The following is a 20,393-nucleotide window of genomic DNA, read 5'->3' on the forward strand; positions in this document are numbered from 1 at the left end:
AAAGTACAATCTGGAATTTGGTTAAAAATTATAAAGATGCCAAAACACTAGAACACAGATTCAGCAGCAGGGTTAAGTCCAGATGGGCCACGAGTCTGCTGCATGATCCGGGAGGAGCTCTGGTGTGATGAGCTCATGATTCAAGGGCCTGCTGGCCACAGAAACAGAAAATGGAAGTCACGGTGGAAATAGAGAGCCTGAGGGTCAGAATCCAGGGAATTTAGGAGTGTGGATTCTAGGAGCTGTCATAGAGGTCAGAAAGCATTAGTTTAAAAGGAAGACAGTTAGAGAAGCCTCCCAGAAGGAGCCAAGGAATTAATTTTATGATCTAAATACAAGCAGTGAGGGGCACCTGGGTGGCTCAGTCAGTTTAGCGTCGGACTCTTGATTTTGGCTCTGATCATGATCTCAGGGTTGTGAGGTCGAGCTCTACATCAGCCTCTGCACCAGACATGGACCTGCTTAAGATTCTCTCTTCCCTTCCTCTCCCTCTATCCCTCATCCCCACCCTCTTTCTCACACTCTCTCTCACTCTCTAAAAATACATACATACAAACACACAAGCAGTGACACCTGCTTTATATAACTGGATGCTGGCTATCAGGGAAAGATGGACCAAGCGGAAGGGCCTGGACCATTTTCAAGGTGTAGCTACTTACAAGGCTTCATGATAGATGATTTTAAGGAAAAAGCCTAAGGTTACAATGAGGGGATCCTGGGAAAAGTCCCCCAAGAATCACAAAGCACTGCAGGGTTCCAAAGAGTTACAGAGGATGTTAGTTCCACTTCATTTTACAAACAAGGAAAACGAAGTCCAAAGGGGAAAAGTGACTGGGTCAGGATCACACAGTGAGGTGGGAGTAAATCTGGGTCTCGGCCAGCACTGGGCTCTTTCTATCAGCCCATTCTCAGGCCGAGGGCTCTGAGTCCCGACAACGTAAACACGAGGTGGTGAGAAAATTTCACAGAAGACTGAGAACTCTTCCAGCTTTTACAAGCATAAATCTAGCGCTGACACTGCCCAGCTCCAACCTTCTGGTGGCTTCTCACTTCATTCAAAATAAAATCCAAACTCCCACCACGGCCATGGGGCCCTGCATGATCTGTCTACCTCTGCAGCTCTCTGCTTCTGCTCTCACCCCTGCTGACCACCAACCTGTCTCCTCACCTTGCTGTTCCCTCTGCTTAGAATGCTTCTCTCCATCGCCACTCCATATGGGGATTCCTTTTCATCCCAGGAGACTCAGCGCAAATGCCATCTCCTGAGACTCCATCCTGAACACACCATCTTATACGTTCGTGGAGTTAATAACTCCATCACACCCAGTTCATTTCCTTCCCAGGGTGTGTTTACTCACTGTCTGTCTCCCTCAAGAGCCTGATTTCGCACAAGGGCAAAAACCTTGCCTTTCTCATTCACCCCAAACACACAGCAACTAAAACACTGCCTGGAACATAACTGCCAATAGTTATGTGAAAAGAGAATGAAGGAACAAACAAGCATGGTAGTTGGGGTATTTTAAATAACCAATAAATCCAAGATACTGTATTTCTTTCATATCTAAGTCACTAACGACTATAAATAAGATGTATCATTATTTCAAATGCCACTACTAAAGGTGGCACATTACTAATTAGATAATGACATGATATCAGTGTAAGATGCACCCCGACTTTAGAGTTGTTAAACTACAAAGAAATGAAAAAAAAATTCAACTATGTGTGACGAGGGATGTGATCATCTCACAATATATATAAATATCATACCATACCATTATGTTGTATCCCTGAAACTAATGTAATGTCATGGCATAAACACATGACAAAAAGCACATGAAGAAATGAGAGTCACAGAATTGAGGACATTAGGATATTGACATGACTGAGGTTCACCTCTTTTGACCAGTGCACGTTTATGGTATGTGAGCTCAGGGTCGGATATGGCTGGTTTTCTCGAAACAAGGCCTCACAACTTTGTGGAGTGGGTATCAACATCCTGATGAGGGCTGATACCTTGCTCATGGTCATGGCTGTGCAGACCTCAGTCTCATTACAGACCGTGTAATTGGGGGATAGTGATCTCCTCTCTAGAAGGCTAGAGGCTCCATGACAGCAAGACCGTAGCTCCTGACTATACCCCCAGGACACAACACAGGGCCTTAAAGGGTAGGTCCTTCATACATGGCTGAAAAACATGGACCGAACTAAGTCACTAAGTAATTCTACGTCAAAAGTGGCCCAGAGGCCAAATATAGCCTAGTAGCTATTTTTCTAAATGAAGCTTTACTGGAACACACCCACGGCTATTTGTATACAAATGAGCTATACCTGCTTGAGTTGCTACAACGGAGTACATATGGGAGCAATGCCTAAAATATTTGCTATCGATCCCTTTATAGAGAAAGCTTGCTGACCCCTGTTCCTATAGAAATAGGACATTTAAAAGGGATGGTAACAAGCATCCCATTTGAGAATGAATGGGGCAAATTACATGGGGATGCAGAGGTATGGACCTTATTTCTACTTTGAAATATTTTCTACCAGTGGGCAGAGAATTAAATTCCTACCCTTTGGCTTTTATGACAGGCATAGTCCGGAGAAAATCCTACAAGCCCATATTATGATATGAACAGTTAGTATTATTCCAGGTTCTGAGCAAGAGCAGCTTGATTAGGTGACAGCCTACCTGATTAAACATTCTTTTTTTATTTTTTTAAGATTTTTAAAATTTATGTATTTGACAGAGAGATCACAAGCAGGCAGAGTGGCAGGCAGAGGGGGGGGGGCAAGCAGGCTCCCTGCTGAGCAGGGGGCTCCATCCCAGGACCCTGGGATCATGACCTGAGCCGAAGGCAGAGGCTTAACCCACTGAGCCACCCAGGCGCCCCCTGATTAAACATTCTTGAACTCAAGCACCCACAGAGGCGCTCCAAGGTCATCAAACAGCCACTACACCCTGGTTCAAGGACATTTAAGCTCCTTGAGTTTACAGGTCTCTTCAATTGGTCAAATGTGGCATTTTAATTTAAGGATTGACATCTGAATAAAACTGCATTGTCATTAATACTTCCAAAGAAATACAAAGAGCAGGGTCTTGTCAATAATTAAGGAAATGAACATGACACATTATACGGACACATAGTGAAAAAACTCAGTGTTGTCACCAAACAGTTGCACTGCTGCCTCTTCTCCTTACAGGGTGGCCATGACTGACAGGGTACGCAGTCTTTTAGCCTCCTTCTGATGCTTGATCAATGACCTAACTCACAAAAGAAAAACTGAGGTTCATAAGAATGAGATGGTTTTGATAATAATTAGGATGTTAATCAATGCTGGAAACAGAACCTGGCCCAGCAGAGCTAGTAAGAGAATGGATTCAGAATCTAATACAATTGGGTTCAAATTATTGTCCCACTCCACGAGCTGGGACAGTTAGCCAATCTCTCTGAACCTCAGTTTACCCTTCTTTAACACAGGATTAAGAATTTCTACCTATCTGTGCTACTGGCTAGGATTAATTAAGATTATACACACAGAACATGCAGGCAGAGCTGGGTCCACAGCCCAATGGAGGAGAAGCTACTGCTTCTTCCTTTCCCACACTTTCTGATTCCTTGCCCCTCACCCTTTTCCCTGATCTCAAAGAGAATGGCTACTCCAAATCCTTGGTGACCATGGTCTTCCTCATTTCATTTTATTTTATGTGACTCAACTAACTCAAGCAACACACATTCTAGTCAGGTAGTGATGGCAGCAATGCTCAGGGGTCCACAATCACTTCCTGTCACCACGCGGCCTTCCCCAGATGCACGTCAACGAGTAACAACAGTAATGGGGAGGGTGGCGGTGAAAGTGGCAACGACAGCGGCTGACGATGAGGGACTGTGTGCGAAGCACAATTTGGTGCGAGAAGTCACTACCTCCTTGGGATAAACCAGTAACGCTGGCATTATTATTACCTCTGTATACAGTGAAGAAACTAAGTGATTTGTGCAGGCTGTACGACTAGTCCAAAGCAGAACCGGTATTCACCCCCAGAGCCTGCGCCCTCGCCCTTGACCACGACCAAGGTGGAATGGATACAGCAAGGTGAGAAAATCCCACAAAGTAGCCCCAGGCACTTTAACGAGCACCTTGCAGGAGAGGACAGGAGACATGGTTTAATCTCTCTCATGGCTCTCCACATCCCATGGAAATGACCAGGAGAAGCATTTCCTTAGGCTCCCATGATCCTGTTCAAACGATCAAATAGTGACAAAGAAGGCTGGCCAAATGACAATTGGCCTCAAACTCAAAGACGATCTGAAGGGAATCACTTTTGAAGTCTTTTTCTGTCTTAACATTATTGTTCACAACACTATGGGTTATAAAATAGAGGCCGCCCAGCATCCCATTTCCTGGCTTTGGCTAAGAGAAGAGACACAAATGGCTCACATCTATGGTGGTGGTTCTGACACACCGAAGTCCAGGAAACTGTGGAAGTGGCTTCAGTGTGACTGTTTCTCCAAGATTTTGAGATCAAAAGTGTTCAGATAAGCATCCGCCCTTCCTGGATCCCTAGCAGATGGGAGCCAATTAGCCAAGACCAGGGTACTACATATTCATAGCACACTTCAGGAAAGTTCCACATAATTCGACGCTGGGAACATAAACTTCAAAGGGGAAATTTTGTCACGTGTTAAGACATTCAAAACTGTCAGTGGGCTGCTCAGTAATAAAGCAGAGGTATGGACTTTATTTCTATTTTGAAACATCTTCCACCATTCAAAAGGGAGAAAATTATTTGATTTCTTTCTCTGAGGTAAACATTAAAACACACCCCTCATTAATTCAGGTGAAACACATTCAGATTGACTGGTGATTCTGGCAAGATCAAAAGTGAAGCTCCTCTAGGGGCTCCCGGGTAGCTCGGTTGGTTAAGCGTCTGTCTTTGGTTCAGGTCATGATCCCTGGGTCCTGGGATCAACTCCCTCTCGCTCTGCCACTCCCCCTACTTGTGCTTCCTCTCTCTCCTCTCTCTCTCTCCCTGTGAAATAAATAAAATCCTAAAAAAAAAAAAAAAAAAAAAAAAAAAGTGAAACTCATCTCTGTAAAGTCTACCAAATGGTAAGAAGTAATGGCCCGAATAGGTATTTACAATGTCCCCACGTGAACAGGCCACCGGGAGAAGGCAACTCTATTAGCAGAGCTACTGTAATTGCTACTGCTTAGGTAAGGCGGGGTGGACAAACCTTTTCTGTAAAGGGCCAGAGATTAAGTGTTTAAGGCTTTGCAGGCCAGAGAGCATCTCTGTTATGGCTGCTCAACTCTGCTATTGTGGTACAGAAAGAGTCATAGGCAATAGGTCAACAGGTGCGTGTGACTGTGTTTCAATAAAACTTTATTTACAACAGTGGGCAGCAGGCCAGATTTGGATCACTGATTATACTCGCTGGCTGCTGATGTACAGGACAGTGGACACATGCCAGGTGTCCTTCCTTCTTGGTTCTTTCCCTATTCTAATACATTTAGCATTAATACCTATAGGGCAGATTCTTTCCTTACCCTCATTTTACAAGGTAGAACCCCAAAGGGACGGAGAGATGCAGCAATTTGTGCAGGATTCAAAACCAGGACAGCTGGAACTCTCTGAAGCACTGTTCAGAATCTTTGCAGAAACCAATGTTCCTAAGAATCACAATATAGGTGAGAAATAACAAATTCCAATTCTTTAGAAATATTCCTTAACACAGACTTTTCAAAAAACTCATTCCAAAGTTCTAATTGCTTATTCATGTGAACACATGAGATTACTTTGCAGGTGAAGAATATTAGTGTTTTTAATCTTCAGCAACAAGAATGGGAAGGACAGAAGAAAAAAAAAAAAAAAGGATTCTTATGATATTAAAATTTTCCTAAAGGCAAGGAAAAGCTTGTTCATCTTACTCAACACCTTACATATCACTTCTTAGGCCCTCCATAGATGGGACAATGGTTAGACTGATTAAAGAAGCTTCAAGTTCACATATACAAAACAGGCAAGAACCTCTCAAGCCTTATCAGTACATCTCTGGGCCATCTTCTTGCTGCCAGTTTGTCATGACACAGACTATTTCCGCCTAAATAGTTTAATTTTCCCCAAAAGTCCCTTGTTCTGGGATTTGTCCTTTTCTTCCAAAGTTCATGCAAGATACTTTTCAGGAACTTGAGCCATTTAGCCTCAAACAGAGAGTTTATGTCCAGATCTCAGACCCTGGGGATAATCTCAATAGTGCCAGAGTGATGACAGACTCTGGTCCTGTTAAGTATTTCTTCATTTGCCCCTTCCACAGTCTACACGATGAACCCCAATCAGAGGCAGGTGGTGTGACCTTGGCAGAGAAGAGAAGGGGAGATGGTCTAGGAGTCATGAGAGCCACTCTCAAGTCATGAAGACCTTACTTCAAGTCACTCAGCCAAGGCTTGCTTTGCACGCCCTTCTGTATAATGGGGGGCATGAGAGCTGTGTCTCAGAGGCTTTCTTGGGGATTCAGCGGTGCCTGTCAGGCCAATGAGACCCTTGCCTGGTATGGAGCCAGCGTGTACCCACACAGCAGCATGGGGAGCCTTTGTTTTTAGACCTGAGACCCGAGTCTCCATCCCCCTTGTTTCTGATTTCCTTCTTCTCAATTCCCAAAGAAGTTATTGGCTCTCAAAGTCATCTCTTAATGATAGAATCCCAAGGCAGCCGCACTTCTTTCTTTGGCTTGCTATCAACTTGTAGATAAACAAACAGCCTGTCAGGGTGCTTACAGTGAAAAGTTTTTTTTGTTGTTGTTGTTTTGTTTTTTAAAGATTTTATTTATTTATTTGACAGACAGATCACAAGTAGGCAGAGAGGCAGGCAGAGAGAGAGAGGGGGAAGCAGGCTCCCCGCGGAGCAGAGAGCCCGATGTGGGGCTCGATCCCAGGACCCTGGGATCATGACCTGAGCCGAAGGCAGAGGCTTTAACCCACTGAGCCCTGAGTGAAAAGTTTTTTAAAAAGTGCTGTCGATCCTCCTCTTTGCTTGCTGCAAAGCACCCTAGTACCTCATGTATCCCAGAGGAAAGCACTGTCAGAGTCTCTTACTTTCCTTTTTTTTTTTTTTTTTTAAGATTTTATTTATTTGACAGAGATCACAAGTAGGCAGAGAGGCAGGCATAGAGAGAGGAAAGGAAGCAGGCTCCCTGTTGAGCAGAGAGCCTGATTCGGGGCTCGATCCCAGGACCCTGGGATCATGACCTGAGCTGAAGGCATAGGTTTTAACCTACTGAGCCACCCAGGTGCTGCCAGTATCTCTTACTTTCTAAAACTAGTGACTGTCTTTGATTATAAAATTTAACACACCTTCAGCAAGATGCCTAAAACATAAATAGATAACGTAAATATACTAAAGTGAGCCCTGGAGTGACCAGAACAGAAGAAGCCCCTGTCACCCTCCCTGGGCAGGTGCCTCATCACTTTCCGAACCTGCCTCTAGAAGTAATCACCATCTTCTTTTGGAAAGTAATCATGACTTTGCCTTTCCTTTAGTGTTTTACCCTATGCACTCTTCAGCCTCTTGCTTCACTTTGTGGTTCTCAGATGTGCCCCGGTTTGGGGAGAGGCATAAGATTCCAACCCTTTCCATCAGGGTGAAATGTTCTCTTGCAGGCCTGCATTGGGTTTATCTAGCTTGCTGAAGACAGGCCTGTGAGGCATTTCTAGGAAAAACAATGCCACAAACATTTTTGTACTCATCTCACGGTACACTTTTATCTGCGTTTTTTGGGGGACATGCTTGGGAGCTGGAGTACTGAATCAGTGTGGCTAAATACCACCAAACTGCTTCCAGAAAAGTGTGAGAGTTCCCAGCATTCCCAGCCTTGCTTACACTGGACACTCTCAGGATTTTTAACATTTAACTATGTGGTGCATGCCACCAGATTCTGTTTGAGCTCCGTGCATGTATTATCTAGGAGAAATCACTGTGCAATATACATGGGCTACTCTTTCATTTACAAACAACTGAATGTATAAAGGGACAGTAGGGTAAATTTGTATATTATTACCTATGTCATCATCCTCCTGGTCAAGATATGTAATATTTTTATCATCCAAGGAAATTCCCTTATGTTTCTTCTCCTTTACTATACCCCTCTGCCTCAGTATTCTGGCTTTTATCACCAAAGGTGAGTTTTGTCTGTTCTTGAACTTGACAGAAAGGGAAGTAGGCGGTATGTGCTCTCCTGTTTTCATGTAAATGAAAGAGTGCATTGTTTTTCATTGCTGTATAATATTTCATGGCCTGCTTATTCTACAACTTGCATATGTAGGTGGACATCTGGGCTGGTTCCACTCTGGGGCCATTATAAACAAAGCCCCCATGGACAAATCTTTCTGTGGACATTTCTCTTGGGTACATACCTACATGTGGACTTGCCACCTCAGAGGATAAGGCAGAGGTGCGACATGGGCAGAAATGGCCATGTTGCTTTCCGAGAGGCTGGGCCATCTGCATCTCCTCCACAGTTGCCCTGAGGTCCCAATGGTACCATGTCCTGGCCTGTCTTCTTTTTAATTAGTGTCTGTGGTGAGTGATGTATCAGCTGCTGTGTAAAAGAAAGCCTAGCCACTGTTTTAGAAGAAATTCAGACCACTCCAGGTCTGGATTCTCTTCCAGATTATTCTTGATTATAGGAACCTTAATCCTAGCAAGCGGAATATGGAAAAAAAAGAGCAGATCCAGCTGCATCAACTCCTACCGCCATGTGGAAAAGCTTGGCCAGGTGGTCACGTACGTTCCCAAGTTTCCTTTATTTCTCCCCTTTCTGTCATATGCCTGGATTGAACTCTAGCTATTCCATGACCTTGTCTGCAGATTTGGTGAGTGGATGAGTATCCCAGGGTCCCAGGGCAGGGGAGAAAATAGGTATGAACACCCCCAAAATGAATCCAAGTGAATAAAGAGTCAGTCGGGGAAGCTATTCTGCAAAGAGAGTTTTGATCCTGACACAGCCCCAACTTCCATCACTGTAAAGCTTGTGCCTTTCTTTAATTGCAGGGTGTTCTCAGGTGATCATTTATTTACTTGTACTTTCACTGACAGCCTTCTCGGAAGAACCTGGGGAGGGAGGACAAGGGGATGAGCCGTCTGGCTCTGGCCAGGGTCTGAGGCAATTTCTATCTGCCCCCCTCACATTTCCTCTGAAGGAGAAAGGCACTGTTCCTGCTCACTAAGGAAGATGATGGTGGGGGGATGGGAAAACACAGTCAGGGAGTCAAAGCTCAACATCCAAGCAGTTGCTACTAGCAAGTTTCCTTGCAAAAATACAAAAATGGCTGGGGCGCCTAGGTGGCTCAGTGGGTTAAGCCTCTGCCTTTGGCTCAGGTCATGATCTCAGGGTCCTGGGATCGAGGCCCACATCGGGCTCTCTGCCTGGAAGGGAGCCTGCTTCCCCCTCTCTCTGCCTGTCTCTCTGCCTACTTGAGATCTCTCTCTCTGTCAAATAAATAAATAAAATCTTTAAAAAAAAAATGGGTCTTTAAAAAAAAAAGGTCTCTCTTAGATGATGGATAAGAAGGAGTGGTTCAGGTTTTGATTCATTTTCACGATACTCTAGAATACATACACAAACAGCCTGCTAGATTTTCTTTGGGTGGATATTATAAAAAAAAAAGAAAGGAAAAGCAGGTAATCCAAAAATGTGAAAGTAAGAAAAAAAAATCAAAACTTTTTAATTGACATAGGATATAATGTACATTTCTGAGCATCGGTCAATTAGGTAAAACCAGCTGTCAGGGATGGTTGTGTTTCTATACCAATGTACATACAAGTTGGGTTTTTTCCCTTTTTTCCCCTTTAATGGGATAAAAAAAAAAAAAGAACTAGACTGTTTTTTGGAACCAGTATTTCTATTAGGTGTGACTTCTACTAAGTGCTGGTTGCTGAATACAAAAAGCACTGTAAATGACCAAGTCCATGCTATGACTAGGATTCACAGTTTCTCCCTAGATCTTTCCTCCATGGTGGGTCTTGGGAGGGTGTAAGCAAAACAGCTGACAACACACATTTGAATGCTTCCATCTACATTCAATGGATAGATGGGACCAGAATCAATGGCAAATCACATCTCGCATTCTATTTATATTTCTTCATGGCTCTCAAGTTTGTAAAAATCACAATTTACATGGGAACAGGAACACATAAGAAACAACACTTCATGTTTGCCAAGAGGTTTCTAGATCTCTCTCGCCAGCAGCAGACACCATGTTGCTGAGCGCAGAGCAGAGCCTCAAACAAGCTCCATGCACTTCTAGCACCAGAGACCTCCATCGACTATGGCGCTGCCTGAAAGCTTGACCTCTCACTTCTCCTGCATGGTCTCTACACACTCTGGAGGTCTCAGTGGTCACTTTACCTGAGGTGCCGCCTCCACCCCCCACCCCAGTCTGAGTTAAACCTGCTGTTCCCCACTCTTCATCACAATGGCAATGATTAACCATGTGTGTCCCCAGAGACTTTATCAATGCGAGGAGGGCAGCTCTAGGTCTGTTGTGTGCTCCGTCTGCCTAGCTTCATGGTCCGCCTTGATGAGGCACTTACTAAATATGCATGAGAGGACCACGTACTGCTTCTAAGAATCTGTGAGCATTTTAAGAGTGAGGGGACCCAATAAAAACCTCTTTGGAAATGGGATTAGGAAGGAAGATAGGAACATCCATGCCAGCCAAGGGAGGTACATGCCCAAGATCTTCCTTCCAGAGACAAGCTGTCACGAGGAGCCAGGTTAGCAGGCAGCCGACAGCTTCTGCCCCTTCAAGGCTGAACACGGAGTTCTCATGTCGTCTGGTCTTGATGGGATGCTCTCGCCGGTGACTCCACATGGCAAGAGAACCCAACACAGGACACTTCTCACAGGCCGTCTTGGCCCTGGGGTGGATCAGGGACCTGCCTAGGACATTCTGAGAGCTGCCTTCAGGCAGTCCTCCCAGATTCCTTCCCCATTCAGAGATATCAGATCTGTACTGCGGTGCTGACCCTGTCCCCACGCGGCCCTGCTTCTTTCCTCTCCTCTTTAGCCCTCTTTGCCAACAAATTCACCTGCACTGAAAACCCCACCTTGCTGTCTGACTGACAGAGGCCCCTGAAGACCATATGCCAAGTACGACTGCAGGAGTGACCAGATTTCTCATTGTCATTTCAGCTGAAAGAATGTGCAAGCTTTTTCCTATTAAAAAAAAAAAAAAAAAAAACACTTTTGCTTAATGAGGAATTAACATTCTAAGATATGGCTCCCAGAGCTGACGAAATAAAACCAATTCTGAACTGTAACAGAAATCTATATTGATTTTTCCTTTTTACACATTTCTATCATCATTTCCAAGCCAGAGAGTCTGTGAACGGCACGATTATTTATGTCCCATCAAATTAACAGATCATTCAATTTCCTCGCAGGACCTTCAACTTACAGATGCTTCTAGTTCCAACAAAAGTTGTTTTAGCCATTTGAAATGTTCACTCTCTGTTGGAAGAACGACGAAAGAGAGGACAGTTACCACAATGGAAGTCAGCAACAGCCCCAAAACTGGGGGCGGGGACAAAGTCAGGTTTCCAAGATGTTCTCATATTCCCTTCTCTTCCCAGTCAAAGCAAAACTCAAGTGGCCTTTGGTTTCTCCTTCTCTTCTCCCAGTTTTGTATTTTCACTTATTTGTAGATTTATCTGACTCATTGACTTGGCTAACATTTACTGAGCATCTGTCATTGGCCACACATGCAGGAGGTCTTGCCCTCACGAAGCTGATGGTTTAGTAGGTAACATATGAGTAAATAAAGCACACAGTTATTTCAGATACTTTTCAGGGGTTTGAAGAAAGTAACTTAGGATGACGTGACAGGGAACCACGGGAGTGGGGAGCGGGTGGGGCATTTGACAGGATAATAAAGAAAGAACTGTCTGAGGAGGCTCAAATCTGAACTGAGACCTAAAATGATAAAGGGAGACATCCTTGTGATGAGCTGAGGCAAGAACCTTCTGGACAGAAGCCGCAGAAACAGCAAATGCAAAAGCTGGGAGTGACAGCACTCTAGGCAGGCTGGAGGAAAATAGAGGTGGCCCCTCCCCTCACCTCACCTCCCTTCCAGACACCTCCCTGCGTCTCTCAATCACACACAGGGGGCCTGTCACTCTTTTTTGCTGTCTAAGTAAGTGAACTCCCTTTTGCAGGGAATTATTTCTGATAGGTCTCCTCTGACTTCTCCACTAGGAAGTAGTGTTGAAACCACATCCCAGGACATCTCTGCCACCCTCCCTGGGCCAGTAAACATAGAAAAGCGTACACAGAACAGCCTTGTTCTGTGAATAATGAGCAAGGATAACACGATTATGCTAGCACAGAGCACATGAACTAAATGATGACTACCCAGTGAGTTTATAGAGATTTTGGGATCTGGGAGCTAGGTAGAAGCTTCTGCTTACTTTTAACATATGGGATTTCCTTCAAATTATAATTGTGGAGATAAGAACACACAGATCTACTTAAATGCCATAGCTGGTGAAATGTTTCCTCGCAGACCAAAGAATTGGTACCTATTTCGAAGATTCTAGAACTCTCCATGGTGTGTGTGTTTTTATTATATATATATATATATTTTTTTTTTAAGATTTTATTTATTTATTTGAAAGACAGATCACAAGTAGGCAGAGTAGCAGGCAGAGAGACAGGGGGAAGCAGTCTCCCTGCTGAGCAGTGAGCCCGATGTGTGGCTCTATCCCATGATTCTGAGATCATGACCTGAGCCGAAGGCAAAGGCTTAACCCACTGAGCCACCCAGGCACCCCTCTTTTTATTATATTTTATGAAGATTTTATTCATTTGTCAGAAAGAGAGAGAGCAAGCAGGCAGAGAGGCAGGCAGAGGGACGGGGGAAGCAGGCTCCCCGCTGAGCAAGGAGCCCGATGTGGGACTTGATCCAAGGACCCTAGGATCACGACCCAAGCTGAAGGCAGTGGCTTAACCAACTGAGCCACCTAGGTGCCACGGTGTTTGTTTTTAAACAGGACTAAAAGTTCATGGGGAAGAAGATCTATTCATCATTTACTACATTTCAAGCCCCCAAACTCAGTCTACACTACGAATTTCTGGAAGGAGTTTGACCGACTCGGTACCCAAGGGGATCTTCTGGGAAAGGAGCTCAGAATGCACAATGCGTTGCCCCCATACCACCTTGCTTTGCACTTTCGAGGCTGCCCAGAGTACAAAGCGAATATGCTTACTGTCCAAAACCACCCCCGCTGTTACCAACAGCAAAGCACAAATGTTCAGGCAGAAACAGTTTGGGTAAAGGTGCCCTGTTCTCTGGCCACACAGCCAAATCCAGCTCTGCGTGAGGCCTTCGCTTCGAGACACAAACTGAAACTGAGAGGAAGCCGTGGAAACTTGCCACCCATGAAAAGCTCTAGGTGGGTGTCTTTGGCCACACCACCTTCCTACTTTTACTCACTGTATTACTGTTACCTGCTGCACGACTGAATGGTTCTAAGAGCGGGACAATTACATCCCAAATCCTACTCACTTCCACTGCACGCTGACAACTGCTTTTAGCTTCCCTGAGAGAAATGGGGGAAGAAGAGGTCTGGGAAGCTCTGCCGAATCGGCTAATGTGGAAAGACAATCCTCCCAGAAAGGTGTGAAGATGTTTTATCACAGCTGTGGAGATGAAGGGGAGATTTATTATGGTTACTAATGCTATTTCTGTCAATGTCTTTGGAATTCTAATTAGATGATTAAAACTTCGCAAATCATTACATTACCTCTAAGACTCCACACATCCCTGCGACAAGGGTACTTTTGAAATCAGAGGATCCTGATGTCATAGGTAATGAAGCATCACCAATAATAAAGTAGCAGGGAAATTCCTCCAATAAAAACCAGTTGGGAAAGACAGAACCCATTTATCTTACTTTATCTTCCAGTTTTATGCCTGGGGATACGATGCCTGCTACACAGAACACGGCCTAGCTTTTCCCATGCTAGGAGCTGGTGATGCTAGCTCACATGCAGCCAAGTTTAATGACTTGTCGCAGCTACTTAAATTTTTTCCCCCTGAAATCTGAGAGGCAAATCAAGAAATTTATTAATGCAAAGATACACGAAAGAAGAATATTTTTAAGGGAGACATGAGACAGTGGCAGGTTCGGCGCATACCAATGGTGGCTCTTTGGGTGCTTTGATTAATAACATATGCATTCAAAGTGGTACCTGAAGAGAAACAAATTGCTTACTGTTAACCCAGATCCCTTTGCAGGTAATAAATGGGCGTGCTCTTTACCCATCAAATAATGGCTCTCATGCCCTTCAACATCAGTGGGTGAAGAATGGGTGTCACCCTCTGTCCTCTACAAGATAACCCCATTCCTTTAGGTAAAGACCTTAGCTGTTCACATCCCAGTAAAAAGAAGCGTACGTGGCTTACTTACCATGATGTACGACGCCCTTCAACCCATGGATAATAGGATCCAGTGCGGAATTGTCCCTTGGACTGACCTACATGTAAAGGAAACATGATTGGTTAAATCTGTTCTGGCATCAGACACAACAGCCTCAGTTTAATCTTGCAAAGAGAAGGGGGGGTGGAAATAGATGTTATCTAGCGGGCTGTGTAGGTCTTACATAGACCACGGCTCTCACCAAACACAAAAGATTTATGACATCATGAAATCAAGGGAGGAAGTCTAAATCAAAAGAAAGAAACTTCTCAGAATATATCAGAACGGGAGAGAAATACCACAGTCCTAGTAAAATCTTAAAAAGCAACTGTAAGACTTTTCTTTTGCTTTTGTTTTATTAAAAGTACACCCGGATCTGCTAAAAAGTCATTGAAAGTCATCAAAGAGTAATCCATCATTGACTGAATATTTCAATACCTTCTTGTGATGTGTTTTTTTTCCTCTCCTTCTTAGAAAATGGATCTGTGCCCTGCCAGCCTCCTCTTCTTTCTAAGGCTCCCAGTCTCCTGTGCTTTACCTCATACTAAAAGAGAAATCTCTAAGAGTCAAAGCAAGAGAGGGGAGGACACGACAGGAGGGGAGCCTGAAGAGACAGTGTCTCCCAACATCATTTCTCCCTGGGGTTTTTAATTCCCCCAGAAGTCAAGCCTCTTACCTATTCTTTCCCTAATTTGCTAATATTACTCAGCACAAATTCTCATCCGTGACCCTTCCATAAGGCTACAGTTCCACCAGCATATTGTAATTTTGGTATTGAGGTACTTTCTTTCAGACACATTATTGAAATATTTACAAATGAAATGGAATGATATCTAGATTTTAGTCCAAAATAATCCAGGAATGGAGAGCCATACAGGAAGCAAGCAAGGCATAGATGCAGGGAGACTGACACTCATTCCATCATTTATGACCTTAAATGATGCGTATCGAGTGGGTCTTGATATAATTTTCTCTACTTTTGTGGATGACTGACTCTTCCCAAATAGTTTCGCAAAATCCATTCTCTGTGGTCAGCAGATCTCCTGACTTTTTTTTTTTTTTTCAGGAGTAGTATTTCTACTTAATCCATTTTTAACATAATGAAGTTGAGATATAGGTGAACCTTTTAGCACATAGCAAGACCCAACTTGATATCTCCTAGTTAATTTAGGCCATCTTAGGTGAAAATTTGAAGGTAACTAAAAATTTTCCATATTCCTTCTGCCCCGTACAAATGGTCCATTGGGTTCTGCTCCTAGTTTGTTCTCTGACAATACCCACACTTCATGCATTTCTTTCTCTTTTTTGCTTCAGCATCTCCAAGTCAGAGTAGTGGTTCTCAACTGCAGATGGATTTTACCTATCTCCCACTCTCCACCTCCACCCACAGGACATCAGGCCATGCATGACTGTAGACATTGTTGGCTGTCATAAGTAGGGTTGAAGGGGGAGGGGCTACTAGCATCACAAGGATAGAGGCAGGGCTGCTGCTAAAAATTTCATAATGTTCAGAATAGCCCCCCATGGCAAGAAATTATCTGGCCCAAGGTGTCAATGGGGCAGAAGTTGAGGTTGAGAAATTCGGGTTACGTGTTCTATGAGATCACAGCGATTACCTACTAATGTCTGGAGCCCTGAGTTATGACTAAATTCCAACACAGGTTTGAATAAATAAACATAGACACATTATGTATGGTGTTAGGTTTACAGACTAATAAAGTGAGGTGGAATTTGGTACTACGTCGTGAACACCACAGGTACTTTAAAAAGGGTAAGTGACTAGGAACTGTGTATGTGTCAGATAGCCAAGGTGGAATTCTGGGAGCTGGCCTTGGCGTACCTCCAAATTGCCTGACAGAAAGTCCTAGGCAGGGCTTTAATGTACTGGAGGAGCACTAAACATTCCTCAAAGGCAAATAATCACAAAAAATACACCAAAATGAAACATTCATATTGGTAAATTGCCAACATTTTATAAACATGGTAAAAAATGGAATCACAATTTAAGAATGCAAGATAAGTGAGTCTACCAGTCAATGTGGCCAAGTTTCCAAAGTGAAAGAATAAAGTAAGAGCTGAGAGAAATATCCCATATCACACTGAAGTCAGAGATAAAAACGTGGTCTTCCTTCTCCAGATTCAGTCAGGCAGAGAAGTTTAGGCCAGTTCAACCACCTGTGGTTACTCTCACATCTGTGGGAAATGGCAAAAGGGCCACAAACTCCCGCCCTCCCCATCACACGTACCTCTTCGATTTGACTCAGCCACTCTTCCCATCAAGAATGTAGATCAGTGGCTCCCCTCTTTAAAACTGGGTTTGACCACATGACTTGCTTTGGCCAGTCGGACATTAGCAAACACGATGTAGGGAGCAACTTACAAAGGCCTGCCTAGCAGAGGTTTATCCTCTCTTGCTACTCTTTGAAATTCTGAGACCACCCTGAGAATCCCAGGCGAGCCTCATGGAGGGGGAGCTGAGGTCATTCCAGACTCACCCGCCTCAGAAGAACTACCCCAAGTTTGCAGAGACCACCCAAACTGGTCCCAATCAGAAGAACTGGCCATCGAACCTACAGTCATAAAGCAATAATTGTTGTGTTAACTAATTTGGATCATTTGTTACAGCATAAAGTTTACCTGTAGAGTTTCTAGAATGTGTAGAAGTGGAAGACTGGGGACAGATTATGATGCCAATGATTTTTGCTTATGATTTGTCATAACAGTTTCTCAGTGAGAGTCCACATACCAAGACACAGCATTTGCCATCAACCCAATTAATAATGTGTTTTGCAAAAACCATGTTACTCCTCCTCTACCATGGAAGTATTTCACAGATACTTTAATTTCCAATCCCAATTGTGGATGTTTTCTAATCAGGGGGACCCTTTAATGTATTCAATCTTATTTAATGATGAGAAAACTCAAAGAAAATGTTCCTAACCTCCCATGACTTATGCCCACCAATAACATGTGAGAGGAAAACAACCAGGCAAACTAATCCAGGTTTACTTTCTGACCACCTCTGGCTACAGTATCTCCATGTCTAATTCCTCAGGTCCAGTCTCATTAAAGCTTAAGGGCCTGACCCCAGACTCTAAGCAAGTCCATACATGAAAACACCTTCTACAAAGCCCATTCACCTCCACAACCCCTATGGCTAGTTTCCATTGCCGGGATTGAGAAGATGTATCAGGAGAAGGGAAGAAAATAACAGAGATTATTGGCTGGTCCAAGTAACTCACTAATAATACTGAGCTTACTCTCCAGTCTGTGTCTTGGTTCCAAAACTCAGGGTGGGAATCCAAATAGCATGCTAATAAGTGGGTTTGTTCCAGTAAAGGCACAACCCTCACTGATAAATCCCTTCCATTTACTGTTTCAATCAATTTGCCACTTAAAAAAAAAAAAAATCACAAACATAAGCTAAGCAATTTGGACACCTTTGAAATATGCCAACAGTGAAGAAGGCTGTTTGAGCACAACCCGTATTTACATTCTGGTCTTCATCCAGAGTAGAGAGGGCCAAAGGGTGGGGGAAAAATGAAATTCTGAGTCAGGGATGCACCTTACAGCTTCAGTGTCCTCACCTGTAAAATGGGAACATGATTTCGCAATGCCATCCTGAGGATAACATGTGCAAAGTTGGAGTGTCCTGCTGAATCCAAATGCAGCACTCAAGAGGGATGGAGGTGACTGGGCAACAACCTGACCCAAACAGTCACATTTCAATGAATGTCAAACAACAGCAATTTCATCCCTGAACTTCTCAATGTACTCGGCTCTAAACGTAATACCTACTTGAGCTCACATTTCAAAAGATCCAAATTTATGTTTTATTATTTGACATCCACTCAATTTCATAATATGCTGCTCCTTTTAAACCCACACGAGGAGCTTTCCTGGCTCTTGAAATTTGCCACCTTCCACTTTGAGATCAAAGGAGTTACACAGTAATACTGAGAAGGTGGCAATTGCACAAATGAGCTTAAAATGGCCTCGAAGAAATGGGAACCCCCTCCCTTCCCCCCGCGGTCTGTGCTATCACAGCAAAACTTAGCTCCTGGCCCTTTCATTTCAGAGCAGCTTTCCTGGCATTAGTCATCTTCAAAAGGACAGCATGCCCGTGACAGAGGGCTCTGAATTAAAGCCTTTAAGTTGTCTTTAGATATAACAAACTACACAGAGACATTAGCAATACAGGAAACTGTGACACGTAGCTTTGGGCAAAAGGCCAGATTCATAGGAATGCCTGATGAAATCTAATCTTCATAACATTCTCTTCCCAAAAAATAGACCATGTTAAGGACTGAACCAACTATCAGTTTCATAACTGCATTATCCATCATGTCTAGAGCTGTGTCTGGAATCTAGGCCCTTAGGAGGACCTGTGGTCTCTCCTGCCAGATGCAAGATGAAATGGAAGCAGAGAGGCCCCGGCAGACTGTATGCGCCTGCATTCAGATATCTGCCTCCATCTACTTTTCCAGTCCACCGTGCCATTTGGCCCTTGACTTGGATCCTGATAATCTTCCATCTATCAAGTCCTGGCCATCTGCTAACTAGGATGGCCAAGACAACCTACTTGCCTTGAATCCGACATCGCCAGCTGCTTCTTTAGTCCTATAAACGTAACATCCAGCCAATATCCTCTTGTGGGAAAAAGGATTTATGCCTGCTGGGAGTGAATGGCTACACCATTAAACCATGCCTGTGAAGGAAAGTGATGAACAGCAGGACCAGAGTCCCCACATGGCCTTCCTGAACTGCAGAGGCGATGATCCATCCCCTCTGAAGCTTAGTGGGTAACTGTGTCCTCTGATCAGGACAAGGGCAGGCACTTCTCAGGAGATCTGATTTCAGATCTGATTCTCCTCTTCTTCCCACGGCTCCTACCTACCTAAAGAGCCATGTAGCAAGGATGCCTCACCTTCTTTCATTCTGACCTCCACTCACCACATTTTGGTTCAAGATGCCATCAAGAGCTTCCTGGCTCAAACCATTCATAACTTGGCTACGGTCACAAACTGCATTTCGACTAGGCGTGACCCAGAGACAGAACACAGACCAGATTTCTTTCTTAATAAATTAAACACTGACCAGTAATTTAGGAAATGTGTCTATGTTCAAGGAGACAAGCATAGCTTCACACCACTAACTAACACCTGATCCACAATGAGAACATCGTTCTTCTCCTGAGTTCCCGTAAGGAAAGTCCATACTCACAAACACTGCTTTTCTTCTTGTACAGCCTACAGCCTCCATTTCCAATGGGAGAAATTTCTTTTTTTCTCTTCTGACATCCTACTGATGTTTTCTGTTGTTTCCTGACGCTCTCATGGGATTACAAAAGGTCTTGGTGCATTTGGTACCTCTAAGTACATGGAATAAAGTCAGAGAGAAATCAAACACCTAATCCAGAATGGGGCATGGCAGAGGAAAAAGGAGCTCTGTGAAGCTATAGGGCCTTTCATGGAAGGAGGGATTTTAGTCTCTCCAGTCAGCTAAACGCAAGTCACCAAGGGTGGACTCCTGGCCAGGGGGCTTGGTTCAACTTGAATAATAGGTTTCCAGAATCCTACTTAAAGCATATCTAATCTCATAGATATATAGAATATCATAGATGCATCTCACAAGAGAGGCAAGAGCTCTTGCGTGTGTTGGAGGGTGCGGGGGTAGGGAGAAAGGGTATGGCCCCGTATCATCATCAATCTTCTGGTACTTAACGGGAAACCCTCTTGGGACGGGTTTCCATCAACAGATGAGAAAAATCCTAATTCCTCAGCCATGGGAAGGGATTAATATGAAAAGGCAACACAATTATAAATGTTAATAGACTTCACTCTCCCCCTCTTCCCAATTGAGCTGGAGCATTGACACAGCTTACTTACTGTTAATTCATAATATTAGTGGAAACCAGTCCATT

General features: G+C 43.9%; 1 protein-coding gene across 6 annotated transcripts in view; it reads right to left on the minus strand.

Annotated features, from left to right (window-relative positions):
• Positions 1–20,393, minus strand: part of PTPRG (protein tyrosine phosphatase receptor type G) — a gene marked incomplete at its 5' end in the record, with an annotated part of 700,341 nt that overhangs the window by 148,943 nt on the left and 531,005 nt on the right. For all 6 annotated transcript variants that reach the window (XM_082727351.1, XM_082727352.1, XM_082727350.1 and 3 more), the window contains one exon: positions 14,462–14,528. In XM_082727351.1, coding sequence (XP_082583477.1) covers positions 14,462–14,528 — 67 coding nt within the window. The remainder of the gene's footprint in view (positions 1–14,461; positions 14,529–20,393) is intronic.

This window comes from Mustela nivalis (genome assembly GCF_964662115.1).
Source record: "Mustela nivalis genome assembly, chromosome: 1".
NCBI classification, from domain to species: domain Eukaryota; kingdom Metazoa; phylum Chordata; class Mammalia; order Carnivora; family Mustelidae; genus Mustela; species Mustela nivalis.